Below are 15,697 nucleotides of genomic sequence, written 5' to 3' on the forward strand. Positions count from 1 at the left end.
TTTAAGCTTGATTTGCATATTTAATTTAAGCATTGCTCGCTTTAAGATTTATTGATTCATTTGTGTTATAACTTGTTATATATTTTTTTGCTATGATTGTTTATTTAATTTCTTTTCGTTTTGGGTTTCATTTGTTCTTTAATAATAATTTCTGGTTGTTTTGAGTTTGAATTTTAATATATATTTGTATATGCTGATCTTAAGTTTAAAATGGCCTTTACTTTTCTTTGAAAAACTTCTTTTTTGGAAAGTTTATTTTAAATTATTTTTTTTCGTTTTTGATTGCAAAAAGTCTCAAGTTTATAAAATTCCTTGTTTCAAAATCAAACTTTTTTTCAACATCAAATGTTTATCAAAGTGTCAAAACTAGTATCAAAGTGACAATATCAAAGTAAAAAAAAATAACAAAATAAAGAAAGCATCAGAGTGAACAAGGTATCAAAGTAACAATAAGCAAGTTCCGTAACCCAGAGCCATATCCCTGGGGTTGGGGGAGGGGGTTCAACCTCGGAAGCATAGTTATTTGGCCTTTGAACTTTTTTGAACAAAATGGCAATCTCAAAATTTTGACGGGTTGGAGTTTGAAAAAGTGGGGCGTTGGCTAGTTGCCCATTTATCACTTGTGACTTAAAAAAGAAAATTCTATTTCCGATCAAATGAGCCCCCTCCAAAGTTAATACGACCACCCCTTCCACAGAAACTAATATTCTAACAATAGGCAACTTACATAAGTTACAATCCTTGCCCCGGGGGCTATGGAGAATTTCTCAACCCGTAAGTTACAGTAATTTGAATTTTAGAATTTATTGGTTGCTATGCCCTATCCAAGAAAATACCAAACGTCTGTTAAGAAGTGTTTTTCGTAAAATTCTTAGGGAGTTTTCAGAAAATTGAAGAACATCACACATTTTAGTGGCAGATCCAGAATTTTACGGGGCTTTACGCTAGAAAAGGTCCTATTATAGAATATTCTTCCAGTTTGTTTACCAGAAAATAAATAAATGCATTTCTTACTGCTGAGTCTGTATAATCTTAAACCTTTTACGGCACAATTTCCAAAATATTTCTCAAACTTTTTTCTAACGGGGGACTATAAGAAATAATACATTTTTAGCAATAAATTTCAAAGATTTCAGCCGTTAAATTTTATGTAGGCTTCTTGTAGGCTTTTTTTTCGTAGGCTATTGTAGGCTTCTATTTCTACTGATCTTAAGTTTAATATGGCCTATACTTTTCTTTAAAAAAAAACTTTCTTTTTCGTAAGGTTTTAGTAGTATATATATATATATATATATATATATATATATATATATATATATATATATATATATATATATATATATATATATATATATATATATATATATATATATATATATATATATATATATATATATATATACATATATATATATATATATATAATACATATATCGGCGCGTACAAAGAGCTCCTCTCATTTGATCTGCCATCAGCGGTCCAATTACCCTGGAACACGTATTTTGGCAGAAACTTTCTCAAAATGCCTTTGAAACCAACTTGAGACTTCGAAAAATATTTTTTATTCCTAAAAACATCTAATAATAACATTGCACTACTAATTACCGATTTGCATGTATGTATTGGAATAAATTAATTTAAAATTAGTTTTTTCAAAATTAGTGTTCCAACGTTGAAGCCAAATTTCGCGTTCAAGAGAAATCTGACTTGTCTACCCGTGAAAAGATCTAATGTCGCTTATATTTATACCGGTTTATACATTCTCTGAAGCAATCGCACCTCGGTCCGGGTTTTTATAATGGGTGAAATAGGGAAAGATCATACTGCTATTATATATACTGTGTTATTAGCTGACAGACAATCACTGCTAGGTAATGAAGACTACCCTTTTTGATAGAGAGTTGTTGTCGTGGGTATCATTGACAATTACAATCCAAACCACTGGTTTGTCCGGGAAATAATAGGACTGAGTCGATTTAAAAATATTTATTGAGCCAATCGTTACATTTCTTTAAAAACTTTCGAAATAGGCTCCTTCTGCGTCAATACAGCGCTACCAGCATAATTTCCAAGCATTGAAGGCGTCACAGTATGCATTCTCCAAAATAGCTTTGAGAGCCTCGATGTATGCTGCTTGAATGCCTTCTGTTGCCTAAAAATACTTGCCTTTCATCGACCTTTTCAGGCGAGGAAACACAAAAAAGTCCGGGGCTATATCTGGGCTGTAGGGCGGCTGCGAAAGCGTTGGGATGCTGGCCTTGGTCAAGCAGCTCTTCACGAGAAAGGTGATGTGAACCTGGGCGTTGTTATGGTGTAACCTCCAGTCAGCTGTGATGTCCTGTCGAACCCGATTGATTCTTCCTTTTAGTCTCTTTATCACTTCCACATAAAACTTGGCGTTGAAGATTTATCCAAGCGGAACAAATTTATGGTGGACGATGCCTTTGATGTCAAAAAAGACAATGAAGATCGTTTTCGCTTTGGATTTGCTCATTCTTACCTTTTGGGTGAGGGAACGCCAATTTGTGCCACTCGTAAGATTGCCTCTTCGTCTCAGTCTCTATTGGGACCTTTGGTCTCTTTTGTTTCAGAAAAATGTCTTCTTATAAATTTAGCTTTATTTACGTTGAATATCTAAACCCCCAGGCAAGTTTTTATTACGATGTTTGAAGAATCCACTAATTAGCGAGTGGTTGAAAAGGCCGGTTCAGCGATGACTCATATTGATTAAATTTAGAGTTTGAAAAGCTTCAAAGGATGCTGGGAGTCTGATTTGATTCTGCTATTCATCGCCTTTGGTCAGAGGTGCGCGCTTAAGCGCGCGTCTGAAAATGTATTGATTAATTGTAAGATTTTTACCTTTAGTTCCGTTTTGAGTTCTCTTTTACAACGTGTTGTGAATACAGTAAGGTTTTTTTATGTACTCTTTTAACTTTTCAGCTTAGGTCGAAACTAAAGAGATAGTTAGAAAACCTTATCGGAAAACTTTGGCTTTAAATGCGGCCATAGACCATCCGATCACGTAAGTATACGGAACCGTTGGAGTAACCGCTGAAATCCCACTAATTTGGGGCCGACGAGGGATCTCCCCCTCCAGTAAGTGGCATAGCAACTCTTTGCGCCCTTTTTGCCTTTAAAAGTGGTGATCCCCGCACGTTAACCATCCAATAAATGGTGCCAGCGCCACACCCCCTCTAATAAGTGGTGCCACCCCCACTCCCCTCCTCCAATAAATGGTGCCAGCGGTACACCCCCCCCCCTCTAATAAATGGTACCAGCGGTACATACACCCATAATAAATGGTGGCAGCAAGAACAGGAATTATTAACAGCGTTAATAATAAAAGAATTCCACGTTTTCGAAGAGACAGGTTAATTTGGCCTAGAAAGTAGCCTATTGTGGTGACATACAAAAAGACAAAATTACGCATTTAATTAATAGAATTATAAAAGTCTATAATGGGCTGTGGGCCTTGTTAGACAAATATAAAAAAGAATAACGTGAAATTAATGAGTTGAGTTTACAGTGGGAGAATCTCCGAATTTAAAAGTATTACAGGGTTTAAGGGTAGATAAGAAAACTTTGGAAGTTGGGTTATTATTTGAGTGAATTGGCGGACTTAGATATAATCTTCAGTGACGAAGGTTATAAGAGTATTGAGGACGGCAAATTAGGAGAATTTGTCAGTTTGTGCGCACATTGGACAAGGAAGGTGGGAGGCACCTGTCCTATTGAGTAATCTGCCCAGGAGGAGATTATATTTGGAATACGAGTATCCAGGAGGGATACGTGATTTGTTTTACAGGGTAGTTCCCCAGATGGGGTTTAGACCAGCTAATTCACTAGTGGAATATTCACTCGGTAATTTTCTGATTATTTTCTCGTCCAACCCCTGTTAATTCGTTTTTCGGAGATATAATTCACTCGCGTAAAACTGCTTGTTGTGAAAGAAGTCGTTATTCCCTAATGAAGTCTAGACATCACCGGTCATTTGAAAAATTGTTGAATCTCATTACACGGAGCTGATAATTCACAATAGTAATTGCGTACCATAATTTTTGCGTGACAGTTTTTGAACTTACCAAGATTCATTAATTGAATAAAAGATAAAATAATCAGAGAGAAGTAGACGCAGTAAAATGAGGGGGTACAAAATAAACAAGGAAGAAATAATATGTGAAAAAACAAGACGAACTCATCCCTCGGAGGCAGTGCTAAATTAAGGGGAGTTACGAGATAGAGATAGTACAGATATAGAACAAATGAATTCAGAAAAGGAATTGAAAAGAAATAATGACAAAAGAAATTTTGAAATTATGTCGGACAGAGATAAGATTAAAAGGGCGAGTGAAGCCCATAGAAAAAAAGAGAGAGAGATAGAAAAGAAAGGGAGAAAGATAAGAGACAACAAATATTAAATTTCATGAAGGAAGTGATAATAGCCAGAGAACGAGGTGACGAAAGAGATAGAAAAGAAAGTGAACAAAGAGAGAAAGATAGACAAGAAAGAATAGATCAAATTGAAAAAGATAGGCAAGCAAATGAAATACTTCATCAGGCCCGTATGGACACAATTGAAAAAGATAGACGAGAAAGAGAGAAAGATAGACAATAAAGAGAGAAAGATAGACAAGAAAGAGAGAAAGAGAGGGTAGATAGAGAACGAAAGGAAGAGGCTGATAGAATAGCCAGAGAACGAAAGGAAGAGGCTGAAAGAAAAGCCAGAGAGCAAAAAGAGGAGGAAGATAGGAAACAAAGAGAGAAAGATAAAAGAGAAAAAGAGGAAGAAAGACAGGCCCGTAGGGAGGCCGATAAAAAATATTACCAGGATGTCGCAAAAACAATTGACAGACTAATGAAAACTCGTTGGGGAAATTCGCAAAGTGACGTATTATCACAAGTTACTTATAGGCCGTCAGATAGCCATAATAATTTGTCTAAGAATCAATTGGGAGAAAACGAAAATTACCAAACATTAAACACTTTTACGAGAAAATATAATACTTTGCTAACAACGGGGAGAGGTGAACCGGCCCATAAAACAAATGGGAAGGCTGTGCCACCCTGTCGGAAAAACGAAATACTTGATACGCGGGTTCAAAATGTTGATAATCCACAAAAAGGGGACGCGGAAGTAATAAGACAACATAATGTTGAAAATAAGACGCGCGAAAATGATTTTTCGGGAAAATTTCCAGAAAATGGAAAACTTGAAAACACTTTTAATGAATATGGGACGCTAACAAGTACAGGCCAAAATGAAACACTGATTGTACCAAAGAAAAATGAGACGAAATTTATTGTACGTGCTTTTCCTCGAAAAGTTCGAGAAATTATAGTAGAATATGAAAAACCAAATGTCGGAGTGCAGTTCCCATTTGATGATGAAATATTTGTTTCTGCGGTAAGAATAAAGAGAAGTAAAAGAGAGAAAAGAGATATTAAACGGAGCTACAATGAAGTGAGGCAGTCAAAGATAATGGACACTGGAGTCCAAATTAGATATAACGGTGATTTATTATTTTGCGCGAATGACAGAATTGAGAAAAGTAGAGACGAAAAGAGGAATGCAAAGAAGAGACAAAATTTGGAGATTCAGCCTGCAGTGGCGAAAAACAGAAAAATGTTGAATGGGCTGTGCCTTGAAAACGTGGATAATAAGGGGGACAAAGAGGTCCAAGACCCATCGGGAAAATTGCAAAATTACAATAAAACGGAAAAACTTAGGAGGGAGGAGAAGACCCATGACATAGAATTAACTTGTCAACAACGAGTTACGGAAGGATTGGGAGATACTGAATTGTGGGTTGGATTGAAGAAACTTGGAAAGAAATCTGAGAATGGTTTTATTAACTCAAAAGAGGGTTTGTTCCTTTATGAGGGGAAGGAATCCCTTGGGAAAGATCCCCAGCGGGAAGACGTGAAAGATTGCCATTTTCCTCAATGCACAACTGGCGGACAAATTGTGATCCCTTTACTGAAGTCTTGTCTTTCCAGTCTTCAATTTCATCTTCATACCTCATCGCCGAGCATTATTCATTCGATTATTTTAGGGGATGTGACCCAGAGAAAAGCGATTCATGGTTCGCTCTGATTTTTACTTCATTTTCCTGAACCCTTATCGTTTTCACAGGCCTGTGTATTTTCGGCCTTAGATTATTTGAAATTATGCCAAGGGGCAATTTACTTTTTTATTGAGATGTGGGGTTGTTTCCACAGATGGAAATTAAGAGGCTAGCGCAGCCAAATTTTTCACGATGGCTGGCATCATCACATGTGCCAGAAACTGATTCTCTGCTCCTCTCAAATGTAAATTCGTGAGAGCAAGAAAATTTTTGTTTTTAATTTGTGCTGTGCACAATGAATTCCTACGAATCTTTGGAACTTCGATTTTCGAGACTAAGTGCGGATGTTTGACGATCTAGACCATGGTGGTTTCTACAATGGAGACGTGGGGATGGCGACGAATCCTGAGCCAAGCGGTGAAAAGAAGAGAAGATAAGCAAGTTTGGTGATTTTGAAGTTAGTGTTATTTATTTTATGTTTCTGTTTTGTGCTCTGACCCATGGCGTAATGCCGATAATTTTTCTTAGGATGGAGGTTTTGGGACCTTCGGCTCCTTTTGTTTCAGAAAAATTCCTTTTTATAAATTTAACTTAATTTATGTTCAATATCTAAAACCCCAGGAAAGCTTTTATTACGATGTCTGAAGAATTCACTATTTAGCGAGTGGTTGAAAAAGCCAGTTGAGCGATGACTCATACTGCTCAAATTTAGAGTTTGAAAAGCTTCAAAGGATGTTGGGAGTCTGATTTGATTCGGCCATTCATCGCCTTTGGTCAGAGGTGCGCGCGCAAGCGCGCGTCTGAAAGTGTATTGATTAATTGTAAGATTTTTACCTTTAGTTTCGTTTTGAGTTCTCTTATACAACGTGTTGTGAATACAGTAAGGTTTTTTTATGTACTCTTTTAACTTTTCAGCTTAGGTCGAAACTAAAGAGATAGTTAGAATACCTTATCGGTAAACTTTGGCTTTAAATGTGGCCATAGACCATCCGATCACGTTAGTATACGGAACCGTTGGAGTAACCCCGGAAATCCCACTAATTTGGGGCCGACGAGGGAGCTCCCCCTCCAGTAAGTGGAATAGCAACTCTTTGCGCCATTTTTGCCCCTAAAAGTGGTGATCCCCGCACGTTAACCATCCAATAAGTGGTGCCAGCGCCACACCCCCTCTAATAAGTGATGCCACCCCCACTCCCCTCCTCCAATAGTCTCATATTCAAAGGTCCATGACTCGTCACCTGTGATAACTCTGTTCAAAATTTGGAAGTCATTTCCACACATGTTCAAATTTTCTTGGCACACTTTTACTTGCCGTAATTTTTGTTCGTCAGTGAGCGCTTTTGGGACCATCTTTACACACACCTTGCGCATGTTCAAATACTCCGTCAAAATGTCATGAACGACTGAGAGATTTTGGTAAATTTAACCAAAATTTCGACGGTCTGAGTTCAAAACTTTGCGCAGACGAGTCACATTCTGGGTGTTTGTCGAAGGTCATTCAGCACGGTCTTCATCGGCGACTTTTTCCCGTCCCTCCAAAAAGCCCTGATGGCGCCAAAACACACAACTTCTTGCTAAAGTAACATCTGAGTAAGTCTGCTTGATCATATAAAACTTCTCTGTTGCAGATTTACCGAGTTTCACACAGAATTTAATCGCGTACCTTTTCTCTTACGAACGCTGCATTTTCGGCTTGCACCACTCACAGAAACACATCACGAAAAATGCCCATCCTGACTTTCCTGGCGCTTGGAGACAACTGACTTGGCACTCGCTCGTTAGCTAGGAACACCTTCCTCTGCCAAATCCCATCAGCGCGCGTACTCTCCAAAATACACAGTTGCCGCGGAAAAAAATCAGTCCTATTTCCTATTACTTTCCGGACAAACCCTGTAAATTGAACGCGGGGTGTTGACTGTTAAAGGGAACACAACTTGAAATATTGCGCTAAAATTTAACTTTAAGAAACGAGGAGTTTCTAGCCTCTACAATGTCGCTGTTTCCTGCCTACTCCAGTCAACATGAAGCAGGTGAGAATAAAATTTTATGTTTTTTGAAGGTTGTTTCCATATTACATACAATATTTATCTAAGAATCAAGTCCGAAACAAAAAAACAGGCTAAGGAGAATTAGGCTAGGCATAAGAAACCAGACATCCACCATATGGATAATATGGGAGTAAAGTTCATTTGTGATTCAAATGGATGTTATATATGGTAAAATTCTACTTTAGCTACTTTTGAATATCTTGGAAAGGTGTTAGGTTAAGAAAATGAAACTTTCAGGGATGGGTCTACAGGCTAAAGTATGTCATGGGAAGATATTTTGAAGTATCCACCTCCGCCCCGTCTCCCTCTAGAGGGTCCTTACCGTTGATGACCTTTAAAAATATATGTGTTATATAAATGAAACCTTGAAAAATAGATGTTCTGCTTAAATAAAGTACAACAAAATGGTTTCCAGCTTAAAAACTTTGCTCTATTATAAATTATAAGGTTTTAAAGATAGGCTAGGCCTATTCAAATACATTTCCTGAATTTTAGAAATAAATTATTTATATGGCTTAGAATTCTGTTCAAATACCTGAAATAGCATTTTCACAGCTAAACAAAGAGAAAAAGAAACTGATAACTGATAATTAAGGTAAAATGTTGTTTTGTCAAAATTTCAATGGGTATTGACCTGTCATGTAGGTAAATTTCATGACCCTCTAGAGGGAGAAGGAGTGGAGGTAGGTACTTCAAAATACCTTCCTAGGACATACTTTAGCCTGTAGACCAATCCCTGAAAGTCTCATGTTCCTAACATAACCCCTTTCCAAGATAGCCAAAAGTAGCTAAAGTAGAATTTTACCTTATATTTAGATTGAGGATGCAATTCAAGGAGTAAATATCTACCAAATCATATTATTGAGTTAGGACTGTAATAGGCCTAAGCATTTTGGTAAAGTTCTATGAAATCATATTATTGAGTTAGGACTAAAGTGAATACACCATTTGATGCCTTTTTGTATGCTGATTATGAATATAATAAGCATTTCTATCAGAAATGAATTTCAGCCCCCCCCCCCCTATCCTATAGGCCAATTCAGGGTTAGGTTAGGTTAAGTTAGGTGGTCAATATCTACCAAATCATATAATTGAGTTAGGAATAAAGTGAATACACTATTTGATGCCTTTTTTTTATGCTGATTATGAATATAATAAGCATTTCTATCAGAAATGAATTTCAGCCCCCCCCCCCTATATAGGCTATACCTAACCTAACCCTGAATTGGCATATATAGGGGAGGGGGCTGAAATTCATTTCCAATAGAAATGCTTATTATATTTGTAATCAGCATAAAAAAAGGCATTGAATGGTATATTCACTTTAGTTCTAACTCAATAATATGATTTGGTAGATATTGACCAGTTAGGTTATTTTAGGTTAGGTTAGGTATAGCCTATATAGGGGGGGGGGCTGAAATTAATTTCTGATAGAAATGCTTATTATATTTGTAATCAGCATAAAAAAAGGCATTGAATGGTGTATTCACTTTATTCCTAACTCAATAATATTATTTTGTAGAACTTTACCAGCATTTCTATCTTAAATGAATTTCAGCCCCCCCCCCTATATTGGCCAATTCTTGGTTAGGTTAGGTATAGCCTATATAGGGGGGGGGGAGGCTGAAATTCATTTCCAATATAAATGCTTATTATATTCGTAATCAGCATAAAAAAGGCATTGAATGGTGTATTCACTTTATTCCTAACTCAATAATATGATGTGGTAGATATTTACAATTCTAGGTATATATTTGCACATTAAGGGATGGGGGTGTATATTCTGTGAATATATAGGCTAGGCTAGGTCCTAAGAAATCCATGAATTTCTTAGAAAAACTAGAAAAACAAGGAATGAAGTGAAGGTAAAGGCTCTCCCCCTGCAAAATGTGTTAACTAGGATTATTCTGTATATTATGGAGTGAGAATTGTTTTTGGTAAATTTTTACCAAATCATATTATGGACTTACAAAAAAGTGAATATGCCACTTGATGCCTTTTTTATGCTCTTTCCAAATATAATAATCATTTTTGTCAGAAATGAATTTTACCCCACCCCTATATACAGTTTCAGGGTAGCCTATATATTTGCACATTAGGGGGTGGGGTAAAGTTTAAACTTACCTCCCATTTACATCAGAAATAAAATCCGCCCCCTAATGTCAAAATATACACCCTTAATTGTTATATATATAGGGGTGGGGGTAAAATTCATTTCTGACAAAAATGATTATTATATTTGGAAAGATCATAAAAAAAGGCATCAAGTGGCACATTCACTTTTTTTGTAAGTCAATAATATGATTTGGTAAAAATTTACCTTGTTTTAATACAAATAATACAAATAAAAATAATATCCAACTACACTTAGTATCAAAATGAAATATCAAGCTAAACAGATAATACTATTTCTAGGGATCTTAAACCTTTACCTAGCTAATTGGATAAGGATTAAAGTAAGGCAGCAGCATATCTAACTAGATGGATAATAACATGTGTTAGACTCTTTGATATATATCCAACTAGCCAGATAATTAATTTTCTTAGATAAAGCATGAACACTGAACTAGTTAGATAATAACATAGCTTAGCATTTCTGATATATGTCCAACTAGCCAGATAATTATTTCTCTTGTGCATGGCATGAACATCTAACTAGGTGGATAATGCTTTGTCTTAGCCCTTCTGGTATATATCAACTAGGCAGATAAGTAAACTTCCAATGCAATCAGATGACAATATTTAACTAACCAGAAAACTAATTATCTTAGGCAAATCATTAAGATGTATTTTTCTAGGTGGCAACTCATGGGCTTAAAATATTTATTATCGGCCTAGCCAGATATAAGCTAGTTGGATATTGTAAAACAATTGCTAACATAATTGATTATCCTGCTAGTTCAATATTATCACCATTTGGCTTTGAGAATTTATTATTTGCCTAGTTGGATATATACTGGAAGGATTAAAATAAAGTATTATGTACCTAGTTAGATGTTGATTATATGCCTAAGAGAAATAATTATCTGGCTAGTTCAGTATTAAATCACCAAAATGGTTAGAGAATTTGCTTATCTGCCTAGTTGGATATATATCAGAAAGGCTAGGACAAACTGTTATCCACCTATTTAGATGTTTGTGCTATGCATAAGAGAAAAAAAAATATCTGGCTATTTGGATATTATTACTAGTTTGCTTGAAGAATTTAATCATTTGCATACTTAAATATATATCAGAGGAGTTAAGATAAAGGATTATCCATCTAGTTAGAGACACCAGTTTTGCAACATCAGTTGCAAAGAGACATCAGTTTTGCTGTGATGTCAATTTTGAGGTGTTTCAGGCTCTTTTAAAAAAATAGGTATGGTTTTGCCCCTTTAAGGGTTCAAAATGCAATTTCTCCCAGAAGCAATTGTAGAATTATGAAAGGGCTTAAAAAAGACGTCAAGTGACGTATTCACTTTCATCCTAGCTAAATTATATTGAAAAGTACCCATTTACCAAACTAATTACTACTTCAACAGTTAAGCCCATGTAGAATATCTATTATACTGCTTAGAAAGTAGGTTGCTTTACTCTTGGATTCATTCAAATTTTCTTAATATAAATATGTAATTAAAGCTTGAATATCTTACTCATAGGCTATACAACACTTACAATTTTAATTCCCTTGAAAATCAATACTAGAGCTTAATCTCAGTTTCAGGTCACACTTCAAGCTTGAGCCAAAACTTTGAAAATGCTGCCTAATCTTTGATATTGGACATTAAGACTTGAACACCTAAATCATAGACAAACTCATGGATACATTCAATCTATAGCAAGCATTATGATGCAGAATAATTTTATTTAAATATGTTAGGCTAGGATGGCATGATAAGATTTGTTTATGTTTAAATGTTAATAAAAGTTTTCTCAGCCTAGTATGGATTTTAGTCAGCCAATTCTTACTAGCCCATTCTCAACCATCTAAATGTATCTAAATTATATCCAAGAGTATGAACCTATTGTCCATGTTTATGATAGATACATTTTAGTCAAAGTATTTTTCGAAAATTAGGCACTGTTTGACAAATGGGGTATTACCCTATATAATAAACACCCAGCAGGTATGATCATGCAAAATGCAAGTAACAGGCATACAAACAATAATAGTAGGCCTGATATGTTTCATATTCCATCTTTTGAGTACTTAGTTAGGTAGTTTTTCAGATATTTCAGTTAATTCAATGAGCAAAAAGATGAAAATACCACTCAATATGCTTTTTGACACTGTTTTAAATATACTAATTGATACCCTAGCAATTTTATCCCCACTGAGGGGGCTGGTTATAACTGTAAGCTAATATAAAAAACCTTGATGATTTTGTTGGTTTGTATATATTTGTTTCTTATATATCATTGACAAGTGATTCATTATAGCAAATAAAGTTTGCTCTTAGTTTGTGTTTTAGGTGAAGCTTAGGGTTAGGGTTGGTCATCTTACTATGGAAGTTTATACTTAAGCTTACTCTGACATATGGTTTAGGAAGTCTGCCAGATCTTGTGACTTTCTTTTTTAGGAAGTGTAGTGGCATTTGTTTATAAAGGGTCTGGTTTGTAGTATAGTGGGCTTCTCCACTTCTTGCTCACTCATTAGCATTTTGGTTTCTGGATTTTTATTTAGGACTGTAGGTCAGTGGTCCCAAACTTAATTAGTCTATTGTCCCCTTACCAGGAAAAAAAATAATATGTATCACCCCTGGAAATTAATTCCTTTTAAGTTTTAACAACAATTCAACTGAAAAAATATAAATCATTTTTCCGAATTTTTTTAAAATATAATAAAAAAAGGTGCAAATTAGAAGCATTCAGGTTTGTTTTATCCATATTCATATGTATCATTTGATAAACTTTGTCCTAAGAAGCATGACAAAGGCTAAGGGAGAGCATGGAATCCAATGAGAAAGTAAAACTCTCCTATACAAAGTACAACTTTCCTGGACTTAGATTATGCTAATGATTTGAGTGTCCTAGATACGATTGCTAGGAAAATGAGGTTTTTTTTGAAGGTTTTGAGAATGCAGGACAGAAGAATAGGTTTGAGGATTAATTCTAAGAAGACTGATTCTCTTAGACTGGAAATAAGTGAAAGTGAAAAGGTGATATTTGCAGAGGTCAAGCTGAATTAAGTCTTTTATATTACCCAAGCATCTGTAAATACAAAAATTTCATCAAGCAAGCAAAATGACAAATAAACAAAATAAGCACACCAACACTAAAGTAAATAAGCCATGCAAAGCATATTTTGACACTACACCTCCCTTTTTCTCATCATCTTTGTGCTCCTATTCACTACAAGTGTAGTCTTTTGGGTTTTATCACTGTTATGCCAGACCTGGTTTAGAATATTTTGTTTCTGGCTGGAGAAGCTCTCAACTGTTGCTGGGCTCAATCACTAGTATGAACAGAAGTTATATTTTCGCCATCTTAACTGTGGTCAGATGAGATGATCTCAACAGAGGTGATCAAGTCTGTGGAAGCTGGGGATTCACCAGGGCTTGCTTCAGACATGGCCATGCATGGCTGAGGGTTTTTGTCAAGTTCATATTTGTATCTTTGCTGACTGATACATCTGTAACAATTGTATATGATTGTGGCTGAGGGTAGATTTGGATAATATTACCCCAAAGTTTTGTGCTCAATACCCCACTTCATCATGAATAACCTATAAAAGATCTAAAGCCAAACTGGCCAGCCATGACAAAAAAAAAAAGAATATAATGACAACATATGGGTCTATGGCCAGTAAATAAAACAAAGAGAAACAACAAAAATCCAACAAATATTTCGCCTGTATACAACAAGGCGTCTTCAGCGTTAAAATAAAAAAAAAGAAACTAAAATTAAAAATCTATAACTAAAATATAAAACCAAAAATATAACTAAAATAGATTAAAACAAAATATATAATGTACAATTAACTTACATTTACAATTTGCAGCTAACTCCATCAAATCACGAAAGTAACTGGATTAAAAATGTTAAAATATAAACGAGCTAAGATATATTATTGCAACATAATTTTATGCAAAGCTTTTGATGCTGCTATTCTTTTAGGTTTGATACTCAAACTAATCCCTTGGACATTTTGTCCAAGGGATTAGTTCCCTTGTTAAAAAAAATATTGAAGGGATTAGTTCGAGTATCAAACCTAAGAGGCTGCCTCTTCCAACAGCACAATCAAGTTTACCCATTCAATGGGTTTTTCTACCTTTTCTATGGGTGTTTTATCTCGAAATTAAGATAAAATACTTTTGGAGGGAAGGTAACTGAAAAAAGGCATGGGAGGGGGGCTGCCAGCCCTCCAACCACTTTTAAATATCCCCCTCAACATGTCAAAAGGGGTATCTCAAGAATGGATTTGGGTATTAAGTTGGAACCTTCAGAGAATCCTTAAAGGGGAAGATCAATTGACCAAAAGGTAATATGTGCATGCTACTACTAACACTACTACCACTGCTACTTTTACTGCTGTCACTACTACTGCTACTGCTACTAAACTACTCCTAGTAGTACTTCGATTGCAACTAATTCTAAAGCTAAGAGTGTTAACATGAAAAGGGCATCAAGAGGGGGCCAAAAGGTCACATCAGCAATATTTTTGGAATGGCATACCATATCAAAATAAAACTTTTGTGGTATTATGAGGGGATGTTCATCTGACCAAAAAGCAGCATGTACATGCTACTACTGCTACTTAATATTGGTGCAACTACTGCTACTACTAGTACTACTTCTACTACTAGTACTACTACTGCTATGATATGAGTACTATTTAGGCTATTATTATTATTATTATTTATTTTTAACCCACACTGTACAGAGGTACAATACGTGGAGTATCATGAGGAAAAACACATAAAATGCGACAAAAATCAATATATAAATCAAAGATTACCAATTACAGTGTAACACATAATAATTTAAAAGAAACTAAAACAAAAAAGAAATAACGTGAAAGGAGGGGGAAAAGAGGAAAAGAGAAAAAAACTGACAACTTGCAGAGTCTAATAAGCTGTCATTATTATTATCATTATTTGATTTTTACTCACTCTTTTCAATTCTAAAATGTAGAATGACCAAACAGAGAAAAACAACTAAACAAATAAAAGAAAAATAACTTACAACTGAAAAAACCTGATAAGGTGATGGTGTGGAGAAAAACAGATACAAGCAATATTTGAAAGTTTTCTGTGTAGTGCTTCCAGTTTTTCAATAATATTAGGAACAAGAAATTTATTAATAATTACCCAGTTTTTGGTCCAAGGTGGAAGAAACAACAAAAATTTACAAAATCTAAAATAATTAATCTGGACTCTTTTTAACTCATTTTTCTTCAGAAGGAGAAAAATTCCAGAAGCAAAAAGAATTGAATGGTCACAAAAAGTTCAGTAGAGCTTGGCCAACGCAAGTTTATTATATTTACCTCTATTGGCAACAATCTTAGAATATCCTAAATAAATTTTCTTATTAATATCTGAAACTGTGCGCTGGCACAAGCTTGGAAGACTATTAGTAATAGAAATACCGAGCCATCAAAGA

The 15,697-nt window shown here is 35.2% G+C and overlaps 1 protein-coding gene across 1 annotated transcript in view; it reads left to right on the forward strand.

Annotated features, from left to right (window-relative positions):
* The first annotated feature begins 8,018 nt into the window (after positions 1 to 8,018).
* Positions 8,019 to 15,697, forward strand: part of LOC148949418 (nuclear exosome regulator NRDE2) — a 48,108-nt gene continuing 40,429 nt past the window's right edge. The window contains exon 1 of the mRNA XM_089092967.1: positions 8,019 to 8,095. Coding sequence (XP_088949093.1) covers positions 8,056 to 8,095 — 40 coding nt within the window. The 5' untranslated portion in view covers positions 8,019 to 8,055. The remainder of the gene's footprint in view (positions 8,096 to 15,697) is intronic.

This window comes from Artemia sp. Qi Xiang Cuo, chromosome 8, assembly GCF_049724085.1.
Source record: "Artemia sp. Qi Xiang Cuo chromosome 8, ASM4972408v1, whole genome shotgun sequence".
NCBI lineage: Eukaryota > Metazoa > Arthropoda > Branchiopoda > Anostraca > Artemiidae > Artemia > Artemia sp. Qi Xiang Cuo.